General features: G+C 36.8%; 1 protein-coding gene across 2 annotated transcripts in view; it reads left to right on the forward strand.

Moving 5' to 3' along the window:
- VWA8 (von Willebrand factor A domain containing 8) overlaps positions 1–16,599 on the forward strand; it is a 289,992-nt gene that overhangs the window by 82,165 nt on the left and 191,228 nt on the right. For both annotated transcript variants that reach the window (XM_077811982.1, XM_077811992.1), the window contains exons 13-14: positions 11,527–11,687; positions 14,967–15,080. In XM_077811982.1, coding sequence (XP_077668108.1) covers positions 11,527–11,687; positions 14,967–15,080 — 275 coding nt within the window. The remainder of the gene's footprint in view (positions 1–11,526; positions 11,688–14,966; positions 15,081–16,599) is intronic.

Below are 16,599 nucleotides of genomic sequence, written 5' to 3' on the forward strand. Positions count from 1 at the left end.
AGAGAGGAGGGAACTATGCAGGTCCACACCGGTGCAGGAAAAGTGCACCTTTACCTGGACCAGGCAAAGCAGCACCCAGTGTCCCTCCTGTGGATGTAGTTAAATATCAGGTTTTGTCATGATTTGCTGTGGGCATTATGTTAGTTGCTCTTTTCTTGGAGGGCTGGGAAAGGCTTTTTATCTCACCGCCAGATAGGCCAAGACAAGGTAAGGGGCGGGTTTTGCCTTCCCTATAGCAAGTTGGGGACTTACTTAGATTCATAGATTCATAGATATTTAGGTCAGAAGGGACCATTATGATCATCTAGTCTGACCTCCTGCACAACGCAGGCCACAGAATTTCACCCACCACTCCTACAAAAAAAACCTCACACCTATATCTGTGTTATTGAAGTCCTCAAATTGTAGTTTAAAGACCTCAAGGAGCAGAGAATCCTCCAGCAAGTGACCCGTGCCCCATGCTACAGAGGAAGGCGAAAAACCTCCAGGGCCTCTTCCAATCTGCCCTGGAGGAAAATTCCTTCCCGACCCCAAATATGGCGATCAGCTAAACCCTGAGCATATGGGCAAGATTCATCAGCCAGATACTACAGAAAATTCTTTCCCAGGTAACTTGGATCTTACCCCATCTAAAACCCATCACAGGCCATTGGGCCTATTTACCATGAATATTTAATTACCAAAACCATGTTATCCCATCATACCATCTCCTCCATAAACTTATCGAGTTTAATCTTAAAGCAAGATAGATCTTTTGCCCCCACTACTTCCCTCGGAAGGCTATTCCAAAACTTCACTCCTCTGATGGTTAGAAACCTTCGTCTAATTTCTAATCTAAATTTCCTAGTGGCCAGTTTATATCCATTTGTTCTTGTGTCCACATTGGTACTGAGTTTAAATAATTCCTCTCCCTCTCTGGTATTTATCCCTCTGATATATTTATAGAGAGCAATCATATCTCCCCTCAGCCTTCTTTTAGTTAGGCTAAACAAGCCAAGCTCCCTGAGTCTCCTTTCATAAGACAAGTTTTCCATTCCTCGGATCATCCTAGTAGCCCTTCTCTGTACCTGTTCCAGTTTGAATTCATCCTTCTTAAACATGGGAGACCAGAACTGCACACAGTACTCCAGGTGAGGTCTCACCAGTGCTTAGGGCAAACATGAAACGGGGGTTGCAATTATAATGTTGCAACTCATTAGATCAGTGCAAGGTGGTTGTAGTGCTATCCTCAGAGATTAAAAGAACAATTTTTTCACCCTCCTCCTTGTAACAACCTTTTATGTACTAGAAAAATGTTATGTCCCCCCACAGCGTTCTTGTCTCCAAACTAAACAAACCCAAGTTTTTCAATCTTCCCTTATCAGTCTTGTTTTCTAGTCCTTTAATAATTTTTATTGCTCTCGTCTGGACTGTCTCCAATTTGAAATGTGGTTCCCAAAGCTGGACACAATACTTCAGTTGAGGCCTTATCAGTGTGGAGTAGAGTGGAAGAATTACTTCTCGTGTCTTGCTTACAGCACTCTTGCTGATACATCCCTGAATTATGTTCGCTCTTTTTTTTGCGGGGGGGGCAACAGTATTACATTGTTGACTCATATAGTAGATCACAGGCTAAATAACCCCAGATCTCTTTCTGTAATACTGCTTCCTTGACAGTCCTTTCCCATTTTGTGTGTATCCCATTTATCTTCATCCCCAACATTCAACAGAGTGTTTTACAGCCAGCAGCAGTCACTCTTCTTTGGCACAGGGGCAGTATTGCCAACCTCAAGTATCAGGCCCCAAAACCATGAGATTGGCTTAAAAATCATGATAGGTTAACAGAAAAGATGGACTTTTTATTGTCTTCTGGTTTTTGAGCATTTAAAGTTTTGTTTCCAAGTTTCTTTCTGCAGCCATAAGGGCTAAGCATTTTTTTTTACGGAAGCTGTGATTCTCATAATCATGTGGCTAAAAGAGTTGGGGCTTTAAGAAGAATGTCAAATATCACAAGACTCTTCATAACATAAGAGGTGGTTGGCTGTCGAGCCTGGTTTCAGGCAACCTGGTGACCTCTATACCTTCCTTCTCTGTGCTTCCCCTGCTGATGGCTAACCATGCTGGAGCCTCCAGGTGATAGCAGCTTGTATGTAGGTGAAGGGAGTGAGGGTGAGGAGGGACTTCCAAGCTTACACAGGGCTGTCAAAGTCGGCCAGTTTAAGAGGGCCTACCCACAATATTCCTTCCCAGAAGTGTTCTGCCTCTGCAGTAGCCATGTGTGGCAGCTTCTGAGGTCCTACTTTTTACCTATCACTGTTTCTTCTTGCTGGGGATCCCAGCTGTACTTTTTCCTTTTCTTCTCTCATTTCTCTTTATCTTCCTTCAGTTTTCCTCCTTTCTTTATCCGTGCATCTCTCTCTCTCTCTCTCTCTCTCTCTTTTTCCTTTCAGTACAGAGTGCCTGAGCCTCTGACTGAGCTGTTGCTGCAGCTGGATTCCAGATGGTAGGTTGTAAGAGACTCCTGCCAGTGTAACAAGCGTGGGGGGAGTTTTTTTTTCCCTCCCAGTGGATGGGCCCCAGTGTGTTTCTTGCTCACAGGCCCTCAACCCCATCATGGCCCTGCTTGAGCTTGGAGAAGAGGAGAACCAATGACCTGCCAAGTGTCCCCCGTGGGAATGGAGGGGAGGAGGTGGGAGAAAAGGTCTCAGTAGTGTCTAATTTAAATTATCTTTTCAAATGACAGTGAAATAAAAAGAGAGAGCTTTTTTTTAATCTTATTCCAGAAATAATAAATCTCTCTTGAAATTGCTAAGTTATAGCCAGCAAATCTCAAATTACAAACAGTAATTTTAAAAAGAATATTTGCTCCTGTTAGAATGGATATATGTGTTATTACATCCTGAAATCTATGTATTCTCAAATAGCTCACTGTTTGAGCACATTTGGTAAAGTAAAGAATCATTAGACAAGTAAATATTATTATAAAAAAGAAAAAGCAGCTCACGCAAACCCTGTCTGAAACTGAAATCTGGCATAGCTCTGCCTACGGACCACACTTAAATTTTAGATCTGTAACATAGAAAGGTTGACAGGAACATATTTGGAAGAATTTCAGATCCACAGCTGATGTCTGTTCTGAGTCTGACAAGTTATTCCCTGGTTACCATCTTTTGTCATTTTCTGTCATATAATTCTGCAGGATAGAAAATGACTGTGGAGTATTTCTCTCAGTTAAGGTTTGATTCCCCTTCCCCCCACTGTCTTTTTCTTGTCTCTAAAAACAGGCCTTAAATAAAAGAATATGAAAAATATATCTTCCTTCAGAAGGAAGGTATTGAGAATCATCTGAATGGCTCTGCTTTGAATGAGACATAAGTCAAAATCAACCTGTGGCACATCAACATCTTCAGGGCATTCCATACGTTCAGGCATGCCAGTCAAAGGAATGTGATGGGAGAAGACTTCCAGCATTGACCAATATCTGAATAAAACTAAAAACACTAAACTATAGAAAAACATTTCCTGAAGAAATATTTTTCTACAAAATACTATTGGTTTAGTTCTATTCACATTTATATGTGAGTGTTTAAGTGATGAATAGATCAACCTGTCTCTTCCAGTATTTACCTCAGGATTATATGATGAGGTTCAAACTCCTCTGAAGATGGTTATTGTGCACATCATTTCCCCTTCCTGTACAATTTTTCACTTTCAATGGGCTTATCTAGTATATACTTCCCAGGGGATTGGTCTTCTTTCTCTGCAGGATGGCTCAGAGTTTGATACGAGAACAGGCTGAGAATTTCAGCTAACTGGTATCAAGGGAATATGTGCTCTTTGCCGCTTGACAAATGAACCCACTCATGACAAATGAACCCTGACCCTTGTTATATACTAAGGGAAATCTTCATTATTTGTGTACACAATGTCAGGGTATTTTCTCATCGCCGGTATAGGAAGCCAGTTGGTCTTGGAAACTTAGGAATGTGGCTACAAATACCAGTGATTCAGGCAAAGTTTTTTCCAGGCCCCACCTCTAACCTGTATGGATCTGCAGAAAGGCAGCTAAGGACTTCCCATTTGGGGGCCCATGGCAGATAAAGCTGAAAATCATAGAATATCAGGGTTGGAAGGGACCTCAGGAAGTCACTTGAACAAATGAACTCAGTCCCTTTATAAAATAGCTTAAACTTTCACTTTCAAAAGGGTATCTATGATGCCTATGCAAAAGGGCCTGATCCAACTCCCACGGAAGTGAATGGGAGTCTTTCCATTGATTTCAGTGGGAGTTGGATCAGATTCTAAGGAAAGAGAGTTTACAAAGACATTTCTTTGACTTTTAGGAATTATAAAGCTATATTTAGGTGATATCAATAACTTTTATAAACTTGTTATTCAGTGTATATATATATATGTCTGCCAGAATAGAGAGAGTTTTTTTCTGCATAAAATAATTTTTAAAACATATACTAGTGTTTTTATATAACATCAACAATTTTATTATAGAAATAACATAAAATCAAGACAAGATTAATGTAAAGGATCAGAACCATTAAAACACAAATTGTATCTAATCTTTCCAAGCCTAACCATAAGTACATCTCCAAAATACGTATCCAGTTTTGACTGGAAATTACTAAGAACTTGAAACACCCTAGGGATAAACTAGAAAAAAAAGTAGGACATATCTGGTTTCTACAAAAAATTAAATTCATGATATTAAGTAATTAGCATTGGATATCAATATCATAATTTAATCTGATACTAGAACAAATATTAACGACATGCATTCATTCAATAACTAGGCAATATAGAATTTAATATCTAGTTTCACCTTTTTGGGTCAGGAAAAAAAGTCTTTGTGACTTCTTTAAGAGGCCAAAATCTCTTACTATAATCCTAATCCTAAAATTCAATAAATTTTTGTGTCTTCATAGTCAATTATAATTTAGCAAGTAATAATATAGGCACAGAAATATGCAATGAAGTAAACTTCAGCTGAAGAAATAACATTTTTCCCCTCTTCAGGCTTAACTCAATAGCCTTCAGGAGAAAGTTCTGGGAAGAAATTAAATTTCCCACAATTTATTTCCTAAAATATCTCCAGAAAGAAAGCAAAAAAAAAAAAAAAAAGAGAGAGAGGGAGGGAGCATGTTTTTTCTTAGTGAACTTTGCATGGCTCTCAAGGGTCTAATGAAAATAACAGTATTATGTCCCTTACATCTCACTCCCCTTTAGCAACTATGGCAATAGAAGCATCCAAGTTAACCAGTTTCCATTGCTTCGCCAACAGTTATCATTTTCTTCGCAGTTCAGAGGCTAGAGAGTCTAGGTTTCTTACTTTTGATGCCAGGTTAGATTCACATTCTGCTAAGATTTCTCAAACAGAAAATAGGAATGAAGAAGGTAGTAGAGAAAATTTTGAGATCACGTAACAACAAATGGCTGGGTTAGTGAAAGACACACCTTAGTTTTAAAAAAAAGTATTAAAATGCTTATGAACAATAATTATTTTCTAGAAAAAAAATCAAAGTGCGAATTTGTGTTAAAGCTACTACTATTTGGATATTAGATTTTTCTGGAACATCTGCAAGGGAGGAATGTTTTAAGTTTTTTTTTGTTGTTGTTTGCTTTTTTTTTTTTAATTTTTTTTTAAGTAATTTAGACTAGCGTTTCCCAAACTGTTGTCCACAGGAAAGAGCTGGCTGGTCATATGGTACTTAGGCTGCTGCTTCTCCTCATTTCCAGTTGCTTAAGTGCATTCAAAGACAACTAAAAATAAATTAAATACTTTCCTAAAATTACTTTCCCATGTAAGCAATTGCTGTAGTTGCTACAGGGATTTTATGCAATCAGAAATGGGAGAAAAGGTGGTATATGAGAACAAAATGGGAGAGGAAGGCCTCCATGAGACAATCTCTGCATTAAGATTTTGGGAACCACTGTGATAGATTATTTGGATCCTCTTCTTTTGATTTAAAAGGTTTTCAGAATCCTCAGTGAAAGTTCTTTCTATGTGACATTCACACTATAAGAGTAGTTGTCAAATCACTTTTAGACAGAGAAAGAGTAATGAAGCAAATATGAAGAATAAATTGAAATATCTGGTGTAACATAAAATAAAAAAAATCAAAGAATTAACCTCCTCAAAACACAATGAAAGCTTGAGTCTAAAGGGACTTAAGTCCAAAGGGAAATGAAGTAACCTTTCTGTCTTATAACCGAATCAGACTTTACAAGGACTTGGCTCAAAACAGGAAAAAAAATTAAAAATGCAGTTGTTTGTCAACTTCAGAGTGAGAGAATATGAAATATATTACTAGTGTAATATTTAAATAAGTAATCAAGGTTAATTAAATACTAATAAAGAAATCTTTGGTCAAAAAACTAATAACTTTAACCGCAGCACAGAAATTGAATAATTGAGAGAACTGGTAACAAGATAGTTTTTCATCTCTACATAACCAGATAAAATCCAATTCAAGTCATTTAGAATATGATGTGAAGTTTGATTTTATTTCTGAATTACACTTTATTGCATTCTGCTCTTCTGATTTTCTATCTTCAGCAAATTTAGGTTTTCCGTTTGGGCTCTTGGTGTCTGTCTTTGTTTGCTTTCAACATCAGTCTTAGCTTAATGAATTCATACTACGCACAGTTAATTTCATTCCCAAAGAGGAGTCAGGTATAAAGTGAAATTTAATTTAATTTTGAATTATAGTACATTCTCCTGTGCAGCATTTATTAACTACAGAATGTATAGAGAATTTCTGAAATAAGTGGCAGTTCAAGGGCACAGAAATATTTTTGGTATATTTTCCTTTGTTTTGATAAAGATATGTTTCTCATTCTGTGTGTAGACTGAGTATTTCAGTAGTAAAGCAAAATGGTGGATAAGTACAACAGTAAAAAGATGTGTTGTTTTTATGGTACTGACGGTGAAACCTTAAGTTACATATCCGTGGATGCCTCAAAGGAACAAGACTTTGTCCTGTTATTTTAAGACTGTTAAGGAAATGCAGAAAGAGGAAATGATCCAGGCTATATGATGTAATTTATTCTATTTTCATTGTTTAAAGTTCAAAGGATTTACCGCTGTAAGAAGAATGTATGCAAAAGCGGCAACTGCAGCAACAAATATTTTTCCCACCTCTGATTTTTAGGCCAAATGCTGTTCACTGCAAACAACCAAACAGGGTGGATTTGATTTAAAACATGATTTAAATCACTAGTCAGGAAGACTCATTTTAATTATGGATTTCTACATAAAAGTGCATTCTTGTTGGTTACCACCAACCTGAAGATCCTGCATGTTCAGACATGTTCCTTTCATCATCTTCAGTGCAGCTTCCTCCTGAGAAGGAACACTTCTCGTGATGTTGTTTTATTCGGGAAACCAGGCCTTGCACTTCTTTGTTGCACTGTTTGCATTTTGCAAGCATGCCTGTCTTACCCACAGGTAGAGGAACTTTATTAAAATATTCCCAAACTGGGTCTCTTTTATGGCCTGCTGCGATTATAGGTTTTCCCTTCTAGTGAGAGAATGGTATGGTAGATCTCAAATCAATGAAGGCTACACTCAGAAAGACCTCAAGACTTCTGGAATATGCTGCTCAAACAGTTTCACTTTTGTTTCTGCTGCCTGTCCCTTCTGTCTCACATTTATCTCCAGACTTCTTCTCCTTGTCCAGATCTATTCTGTCCCCAACAATCTTCTATTCACTGAACTTTTTGAAACTTTGCACTTTTAGAGAGAGGTAAGGGATTGACTCTGTCTACACAAATTTTCAGAGCGTTGAGGTCTGTTATTTTATTTATTTATTTATTTTAAAACATTTTTTGCTGTTAACAAGCATGTTATCTCTGGAGACACAAAGCCACAGTTTGAGAATTGCAAAACTAAGCATGTCTGATGGTATCTTCTAGACTGAACACTGAGTCCAGTTGGGTAGATAGAAAAATTAACCTAAATAATCTATATAGAAGGCCCTGGAACCCCATAAGATTGGGTCCCTAATCCATTAACTGTTGGAACTCATTTACAAAACTTTTCTTAAATATTACATGAATATATTGTCTCATACTGTAGAATTAGAATTTATAATCCCTATTCCATGATGAGATATCTTTGAGCTATAATATATCTTCATTAAAACTATCTTTAGAGAGGTTTTTTCCTCAGAAAGCATTTTATCAAAAAAACTGGATTTAAATTAAAAAAATCAGATTTTTTTGATTTAAAATAAATAATCATTGATTTTTATCCATCCTGCCACCAAAGTTACGGGGCTATGCCCTGGTTAGATCTTCTGCAGTCTAAAAAGGAGGAAGGAATTCATCTTCCAGGCCACATGGTGGCCACTACGATTTCCTCTATAGCAACAGGGAGTACCTCCTGTGAGGGAACCCACGAAGAATATATATGTAGTGGTTGATATGCTGGCCCCCTCCTCTGATTTGCTGTTGCTTTGTCTACAAAAGTACCTTCTATGCTGAGGTGCAGCGCCCATATGGAACTCTACTCCATTTTGTTTGGGGGCTCTTGGTCCCTCTATTGCTTTACCTTCTCTTCCCCCTCTTAAATATCTCAGTTGTATTTTATTTTTCTGGGTCTTAGAAATTAACAGAATTTTTTACCCGTGTTCCACATCAGTGAAATCAGTACCTGATTTAATTATAATTTCTGCAGAGTCTTACAACTGAGTGTCTTCAGATGATGCCAGGTCACAATTGCTGCTCCATTCTATACTCAAAGCTCTATAGTTTTCAAATACATATATTGCATGCAACAAAAATTCCATTTAAATTGCTTTTAAAAGTTTCCCTTTTGTTGGAGTATTGAAAAGGCAATGTTAATGTGTATAGAAACTGAAATTTTATTTAAAACAAAGATTTCTTGCCTAAATACATTTGGGTATTTGCCACTTAAAAAAACAAAATATAGTACTTGCAAATGAAATCAAGCTCTGATAGATCAGTATAATATAGTTTAAATTAGGGCAGTCAATTAATTGCAGTTAACTCATGAGATTAACTCAAAAAATTAATTGTGATTAATTGCAGTTTTAATCGCACTGTTAAACAATAGAATACCAATTGAAATTTATTAAATATTTTTGGATGTTTTTGTACATTTTCCAATATATTGATTTCTATTACAACACAGTATACACAGTAGGCAGTGCTCACTTTATGTTGTTGTTTTTTATTACAAATATTTGCACTGTAAAAATGGCAAACAAAAGAAATAGTATTATTCAATTCACCAATAAGTACTGTACAAGTACTGTAGTGCAATCTCTTTATGGTGAAAGAGCAACTTACAAATGTAGATATTTTTGTTATATAACTGCACTTAAAAACAAAACAATGCAAAACTTTAGAGCATACAAGTCCACTCAGTCGTATTTCTTGTTCAGCCAATCACTAAGACAAACAATTTTTTTTACTTTTATGGGAGATAATGCTACACACTTCTTATTTACAGTGTCACCTAAAAGTGAGAACAGCCATTCGCATAGCACTTTTGTAGCTGGCATTGCAAGGTATTTCCGTACCAGATATGCTAAACATTTGTATGCCCCTGCATGCTTCGGCCACCATTCCAGGGGACATGCTTCCATGCTGATGACGCTCATTAAATAAATAATGCTGTCAGGGTTCCTTCCCCACTCTGAACTCTAGGGTACAGATGTGGGGACCCTCATGAAAGACCCCCTAAGCTTATTCTTACCAGTTTAGGTTAAAAACTTCTTCAAGGTACAAACTTTGCCTTGTCCTTGAACAGTATGCTGCCACCACCAAGCATTTTAAACAAAGAACAGGGAAAGAGACCACTTGGAGACGTCTTCCCCCAAAATGTCCCCCCAAGGCCTACACACCCCCTTTCCTGGGGAGGCTTGAGAATAATATCCTAATCAATTTGTTACAAAATCATCAAAGACCCAAACCCTAGATCTTGGAACAATGGAAAAATCAGTCAGGTTCTTAAAAAAAGAATTTTATTAAAAAAAAAGGTAAAAATAATCTCTGTAAAATCAGGATAGAAAATACTTTACAGGGTATTCAGATTCAAAACACAGAGGATCCCCCTCTGGGCAAAACCTTAAAGTTACAGAAAACAGGAATAAACCTCCCTCTTAACACAGGGAAAATTCACATAAAATAAAAGATAAACTAATCCGCCTTGCCTGGTTTACCTATACTGGTTGCAATATTGGAGACTTGGATTAGGATGGGTTGGAGAAAATGGATTTCTGTCTGGCCTCTCTCAGTCCCAAGAGAGAACAACCACATAAACAAAGAGCACAAAACAAAAGCCTTCCCCCCCCCCCCCCCCGCCCTGAAGATTTGAAAGTATATTGTTCCCTTATTGGTCCTTTGGGTCAGGTGCCAGCCAGGTTAGCTGAGCTCCTCAACCCTTCACAGGTAACAGGATGTTGCCTCTGGCCAGGAGGGATTTTTATAGCACTGTATACAGAAAGGTGGTTAACATTCCCTTTATATTTATGACAAATGCATTAATTAAATTTGTGGCCAAACTCCTTGGGGGAGAATTGTATGTCTCCTACTCTGTTTTACCTGCATTCTGCCATATATATTTCATGTTATAGCAGTCTCGGATAATGACCCAGCACATGTTTCTTTTAACAACACTTCCAGTGCAGATTTGACAAAACGCAAAGAAGGTACCAATGTGAGATTTCTAAAGATAGCTACAGCACTCGATCCAAGGTTTAAGAATCTGAAGTGCCTTTCAAAATCTGAGCAGGACGTGGTGGAGAGCATGCTTTCAGAAGTTTTAAAAGAGCAACACTCTGATGTGGAAACTACAGAACCCAAACCACCAAAAAAGAAAAGCAACCTTCTGCTGATGACATCTGACTCAGATGATGAAAATGAACATGCGTCGGTCCACACTGCTTTGGATGATTATCGAGTAGAACCCATTATCAGCATGGACACATGTCCTCTGGAGTGGTGGTTGAAGCATGAAGGGACATATGAATCTTTAGCGCATCTGGCACATAAATATCTTGTGATGCCAGCTACAACAGTGCCCATGTGAACCCCTGTTCACACTTCCAGGTGACATTGTAAACGAGAAGTGAGCAGCATTATCTCCTGAAAATATAAACAAACGTGTTTGGCTGAACAAGAAGTAGGACTGAGTGGACTTGTAGGCTCTAAAATTTTACATTGTTTTGTTTTTGAATGCAGTTTTTTTTTGTACATAATTCTACATTTGTAAGTTCAACTTTCATGATAAAGAGATTGCACTACAGTACTTGTATTAGGTGAACTGAAAAATACTGTTACTTTTGTTTTTTACAGTCAAATATTTGTAATAAAAATAAAGTGAGCCCTGTACACTTTATATTCTGCGTTGTAATTGAAATCAATAGATTTGAAAATGTAGAAAATATCCAGAACTGTTCACATCAATGGTATTCTATTATTGTTTAACGGTGCGATTAATTGTGATTAATTTTTTAATCGTTTGACAACCCTATTTAAATGCATTCTTTTGATAATTGTTACTCATAGGATATGACAGCTCGAGATTTGGTGCAGCAAAGGTATACTCTTCCAAATGGAGACACTGCTTGGAGACCATCTCCACTTGTTACTGCTGCCTTGGATGGGAAGCTTGTTATTCTTGATGGTATTCATCGCGTCAACTCTGGCACCCTAGCTGTTCTACAAAGGTCGGTATGGGAACCCTGTTAAGCAGAGTGCTTGAGACTTGTTCATTCAGGACATTCATGCTCAGAAGCTGTGTCCTGTTTGCAAATACACAGCTGTGCAAATCCAGGTATATTTTAAAATTGCAGTCAAGGTATTGGATTTTTACAGAATACATTATGTTGGGACCTCAGATATGGAGAGCAGCAGCAAGCCATGAGTGTGTTATGTAAACCTTTATTAATATTGGCAATTGCAGCTGTTTATTCATGCTGTACTCTAACTGAATTAGAAAATGTAGTAGTTTCTATCCTAGTGAAAACTATGAGGCCTAAACATTAATAAGTTAATATTTATTAAGTAGTAAAGACATTATAAATAGTATTTGAAAATGCATTCTGCTTCTAATAAATGACTGATTAATTATACTCACTCTGAAAAATGCTTTTTTGGAATTGTTTACTAAATTGATTAAAGGAATCTGAAAAAGGGGGTGAACAGTGAGGTGGCAAAATTTGCAATGATACAAAATTACTCAAGGCAGTTAAGTCCAAATCTGACTGCTAGAGTTACAAAGGGATCTCACTAAACTGGTTAACTGGATGACAAAATGACAGATGAAATTCAGTGTTGCTAAATGCAAAATTATACAAATTGCAAAATATAATTTCAGCTACACAAACGAAATGATGGGGTCTAACTTGGCTATTACCACTCAAGAAAGAGATGTTGGAGTCATTGTGGATAGTTCTCTGAAAACATCTGCTCAATGTGCACTGGAAGTCAAAAAAGCTAACAGAATGTTAGGAACCATTAGGAAAGGGATAGATAATAAGTCAGAACATATCATAATGCCACTATATATATCCATCATAAACCTACACCTTGAATACAGTGTGCAGTTCTGGTCACCTCATCTCAAAAAAGATGTATTAGAATTGGAAAAGGTGCAGAGAAGGACAATGAAAATGTTTAGGGGGATAGAACAGCTTCCATATGAGGACATATTAAAAAGATTAGGGGTCACCCAATGGAAATTAATGGGCAACAAGTTTAAAAAAAACAAAAGGAAGTATTTTTCGTCCAACACACAGTCAACCTGTGGAACTCACTGCCAGAGGATGTTGTGAAGACCAAAGGTATAACTCAGTTAAAAAAAGAATTGGATAAATTCATGGAGGATAGGTCCATCAATGGCTATTAGCCAAGATAGTCAGGGATACAGCGCCATGCTCTGGGTATCCCTAAATCTGTGCCAGAAGCAACTGACACTAGCCACTGTCAGAGACCGGATATTGAGCTATATAGATCATTGGTCTGATCATTCTTATGTTCTTATGAATTAAAAACAAAAATCCTAAAAGTTACACATAATAATGTAAACTGTATTATTAGTAAATAATTACTACTCATATAGGGCCAGATTTTGACACGTGTTCATGTTGAATAGTAATACCCTTCTCCGTGAGTGATCACATTAATGGGGCCACTTGTGTAGGAAAGTGCTAATCAGGAGTAAGGAGGTACCAGAGTCTGCCCCATAATAAAGAGCCGAAAACTGCCCGTAGAAATGAAAATTTTCTTTTTACTTGGAACAAGTGAAAATATCACTTTTGAGTATACCTATCTTCAGTTCTTTTTGGTTTGCACCTCATAACATGTTATCACCTTTTAAGTTTTATTCCAAATAAGACTTTCATCATTGACTTACATATTTGATACAAATATATGACAGCATTCGTAGTGCATAAACTAGAAAATTCAGTTAACATCTGAACTTTCTGAAAACCTAATAATCTCTTCTGATCTTCAGTTTTTTATTAGATACTAAGGTGATCTTTGCATTAGACATAGCTAGCCCATTTTATTTTCAAACTGTATTTGTACCGTAATATGTAATTAGGAAGATGGCAGTTCCAAATTGCTATTGGTCAACCTGTCAGTTTCACTATAGTTTGATAAATATGAAAAGTGCTTCCTTTGCTTTCTGTTCCTCTTTATTTTTTCTTTGACTGAAGTGATCTGAAAAAGAAAAACCGTGCATTTGTGCTCTTTTTTGCCTATTTATGATGTGTTGGTCAAAGACCTGAATAGTTTTTCTCTCTCTTTTTTCACACCTCCAAAAATATTCTGCTTGTTTTGTTTTTTGTAGAAATAACAGGAATGCCAAGTCTTGTCTTCCCTTTTTTGTTGTTGGTGCACTTCTTGGATGGCTCTGAAATGTGTATAGGGAGTTGTTAGAGACAAGATGGGTGAGGTTGTATCTTTAATTGAACAGAATTCTGTTAATGAGAGAGACAAGCTTTTGAGTCACACCGAGCTCTTCTTCAGGTCTGTGTGGCTCAAAAGCTTGTCTCTCTCACCAACAGAAGTTGGTCCAATAAAAGATATTACCTCTCCCACCTTGTCTCTCTAATATCCTGGTGCTGACATGGCTAAAACTACACTGCAAATAGGGAGATTTGTCAGCCCATTGCTAATGGGGAAGTGGTGTTGAATCCTTAACAAAAAGAGCTTTTCACCCAAGTTTTGTAGTTACATAGCTGTTAGCAAAACCAACAGTCTAAATAAAAATAATTTCCTCTCTTTCAACTCGGTTTCACTTCCCTGGTACCTGTGCTATCATACTCCCTGTTTGTTCTCCATTCATCCAAAGAGTCTTTGAAGTAGACAAGACCTGAAGTTCTAATATGAAAACTTAAGCAGAACCCCATCTATAAGAATAAACAGACTTGAAAAGACCTTTTATGCCTTCTTCACACATTACAAAAAAAGGAGGACAAGGTAGTGCAGGGCTGGGCATAAGTCCATTTTTTTTCTCTTGTGCATTTTGTTCACCTCTGATTCTTTTCATTTTCACTAACAGAATATATATCAGTTAAGATGACTCCTAAAATGTATTGCTTCTAGGAGCAAAATAGGAGTATAGCACTGTGTGCCAGTTGGACAAAAATATTCTGAATTTCGTGCCATACACAGTGAGAGTATAATAGAAAGTCTTTATATATGGTCTTCAGTGGTTTGTTTATCTCTGAAAAAAAATTCTGTCGTAAATGGTGTTATGTACTGTACATACAGAAAATAGTTGAAGTTCTTTCTTGAGCTTGCCATTTAACTGGTATTTTTCTCATCACCAGGTCCTTCACTGAAAGATATAGGTCTCAACTTTTGTTAATAACTCAGGCATTGAAATTAAGACTTCTTGGGTAGAATTCCTCATTAAAGTAACATTGGTTGAGATAACTGTAAAAACTAAGACAATTAAATACTAGATTTTTCTTCTCTTTTGAATTCCCGAATAGGCTAATCCATGACAGAGAACTGACCCTTTATGATGGCACCAGATTACTAAGAGAAGATAGGTATCAAAGTTTAAAAGACGAACTGCAGCTCTCCGATAAGGAACTACAACAGAGGTAATTTGTTAGACGCTAACATGGTATTCAAAGTAGTTTGTATGTGATTCAGGTTGTAAAGAGTCTTCTATTTTTATTGCTTGATGTTACTAAGGTTTCTTGCAAGATGCTTGGTTTTTAAATCAGTAATAGAATCTGTTTTTAATACTGCTATCCTCAGTACTTTTTGTGTTAGCATGAGAAGAAAAATCTTAAAAGAGAAACTTAGAGCACTTAAAATATCCTAGCTGAAAGAAACAATATAAATACATAAAAATTTAGACACATAAGGTATGTCTACACAGCAAAGAAAAATCTGCAGCTGTCCTATGCCAGCCAACTCCGGTTCACAGAGCTCAGGCTGCAGGGCTGTATTATTGCTGTGTAGACTGCCAGGCTTAGGTTGGAGCCCTAGACTCTAGGACCCTGTGGGGTAGGAAGGTCCCAGAGCTTGGGTTCCAGCCCAACCCCAAATGTCTACACAGCAGTGAAACACCCCCGCTGTCTGAGCACCATGAGCCCAAGTTGGCTGGACTGGGCCAGCTGAAGGTTCTTCTTTGCTGTGTAGACATATGCATGGATGCACTGCATTGTTTTGAAGCATTTTATTAAGAGACATTGAGAGTTAAACAAAAAAAAGTTGAATGTTATAATTATTTCTTCCAATAGATTAGCTAGAAAACTGGTATGTAATTTAGAATTAACATGAGGCAGGAAATCCTAAGGGTGGGTTGGTGCCTGTCATGCTTATTCTTCTTGCTTTTTGAGTTCCAGTTGTCTGCTAGAAATATTCTCTGTGTTGAAATATTTCAAGTCCTTTGATCGCCAGACAGATAGACAGTCATTGTACTGACTGATTTCAGTTAATTGCCAGGATTCTATTTTGTATTACTCAAAACAAATATAATTTAATATGTAATAATATCTTCCATAAATTCTGAAGAGATGAAACTGTTATTCTTAGATGACACTACAGTTTAAATAATGTGGTTTTTATACTACTAATATTGTGATAAATAAAAATTCTTGTTTTACAGGGACCAAGAGCAATAGCTGATTTTTACAGTATACAAGTCATTATGGTTTGCCTCTAATTAGAACAGAGTCTTGTGCAGGAAAATAAACATGAGGGATTGTATGTCAACTATATAATGGGTACAATTGCATGGGTCTTTTGTATAATATAATATTTGGATTCTGAAGTAAAATACAAAAAATCTTCTATTCTTCTCTATATTTCCTTATAACTTTTACCTCAATAATAAGGTGACTCTCTGTAGTAAATTAGGTGAAATAAAACACGTCTTCTGTACTGGGAAAGTAAGTTGATACTACTTTTCTTCGTTGTCCAGTTAGAGCCTGCACTATATGAATGTTAAAACTGAATTCCTATTTTTAATGAAACCTGTTTGGTCAGTTGATATAAGACATGGGAGAACAGACTCCAACCAGTGATCCAAAACTTTTGCAAAAATTCTCAAATCCAAATTAATTGAGGAGATTGGATGATATGGGGCAAATTCCTTTTTATAGGGTATAT

Source organism: Eretmochelys imbricata, chromosome 1 (assembly GCF_965152235.1).
Source record: "Eretmochelys imbricata isolate rEreImb1 chromosome 1, rEreImb1.hap1, whole genome shotgun sequence".
In the NCBI taxonomy this organism is placed as follows: Eukaryota; Metazoa; Chordata; order Testudines; family Cheloniidae; genus Eretmochelys; species Eretmochelys imbricata.